This window comes from Fulmarus glacialis, unplaced genomic scaffold, assembly GCF_000690835.1.
Source record: "Fulmarus glacialis isolate BGI_N327 unplaced genomic scaffold, ASM69083v1 scaffold25315, whole genome shotgun sequence".
Taxonomy (NCBI): Eukaryota; Metazoa; Chordata; class Aves; order Procellariiformes; family Procellariidae; genus Fulmarus; species Fulmarus glacialis.
The window spans coordinates 1-805 of NW_009215283.1; the positions used below are offsets into that span (position 1 = coordinate 1).

The 805-nt window shown below is 64.1% G+C and overlaps 1 protein-coding gene across 1 annotated transcript in view; it reads right to left on the reverse strand.

Moving 5' to 3' along the window:
- Positions 1 to 153: 153 nt before the first annotated feature.
- SGSH (N-sulfoglucosamine sulfohydrolase) overlaps positions 154 to 805 on the reverse strand; it is a gene marked incomplete at its 5' end in the record, with an annotated part of 2,588 nt that continues 1,936 nt past the window's right edge. The window contains 2 exon segments of the mRNA XM_009578890.1: positions 154 to 220; positions 222 to 711. Of these exon segments, the coding sequence (XP_009577185.1) occupies positions 154 to 220; positions 222 to 711 (557 nt within the window).

Sequence of the window (805 nt, forward strand, 5' to 3'; positions counted from 1 at the left end):
GATCCCTGGATGCTCCAGGGCCAGGCGGTGTCTGCGATACAGAGAGCGGAGCCTCGGGGTGTCACCCAGGGATTTGGGACTGGCCCAGCTGGGATCCTGCTCCGACCCCCTCGTGCCCCCCGTGGCAATGGGGGACGCCAGCAGAGCTGAGGCTCACAGCTCGTTGTGCAGCGGCCGGCACGGGGGGGTCAGTTTCTCCTCCAGGACGGGATCGGGGGCCCACCCAGGGGTCACCCGTGTCCCACTGCCACTTCAAGAGCTGTGCGCGAAGCAGCTGGAAGACGGCGGCGTAGCGGGGGTCGGGGGCCAGGTTCTGGCTCTCGGTGGGGTCGCGGCTACAGTCAAAGAGCTCCCAGCGGTCCCTGTAGTAGTACTGGTGCAGAGTCTTGCTCCAGTGGGTTGGCTGCCCGGCCCTGGTGCGGTTGAGCAGGTCTTGGAAAGTGGGCGAGATGTAGAAGTCCTGGTCGATGGGAAAGGGCATCTTGTAGTTGAGGTTGTGAATGAGGCGGAACTGCTGGTGCTGGACAGCTCGCATGGGGTAGTACATGGTCACCTCGTGGTGGCTCTGGCTGCTGAAGGCGGTGGCCCAGGGCTGCTCCGACTCCAGTGCTGGCAGGAGAGACTTTCCGGTGAGCTGCACCCGCTTCGTGCCAAAGATGCTGTAAGAAGGGTAGGGGATGGAGAACCAGTCCAAAATGGTCGGTGTGAGATCTGGAGGGGAAGAGAAGGGTGAGAGGAGGGGCTGGCGCCCGTGGGAGGAAACCCAGCCCTGAAGAGGGGCAGAAAGGTCCCCGGGGTCTGCTGC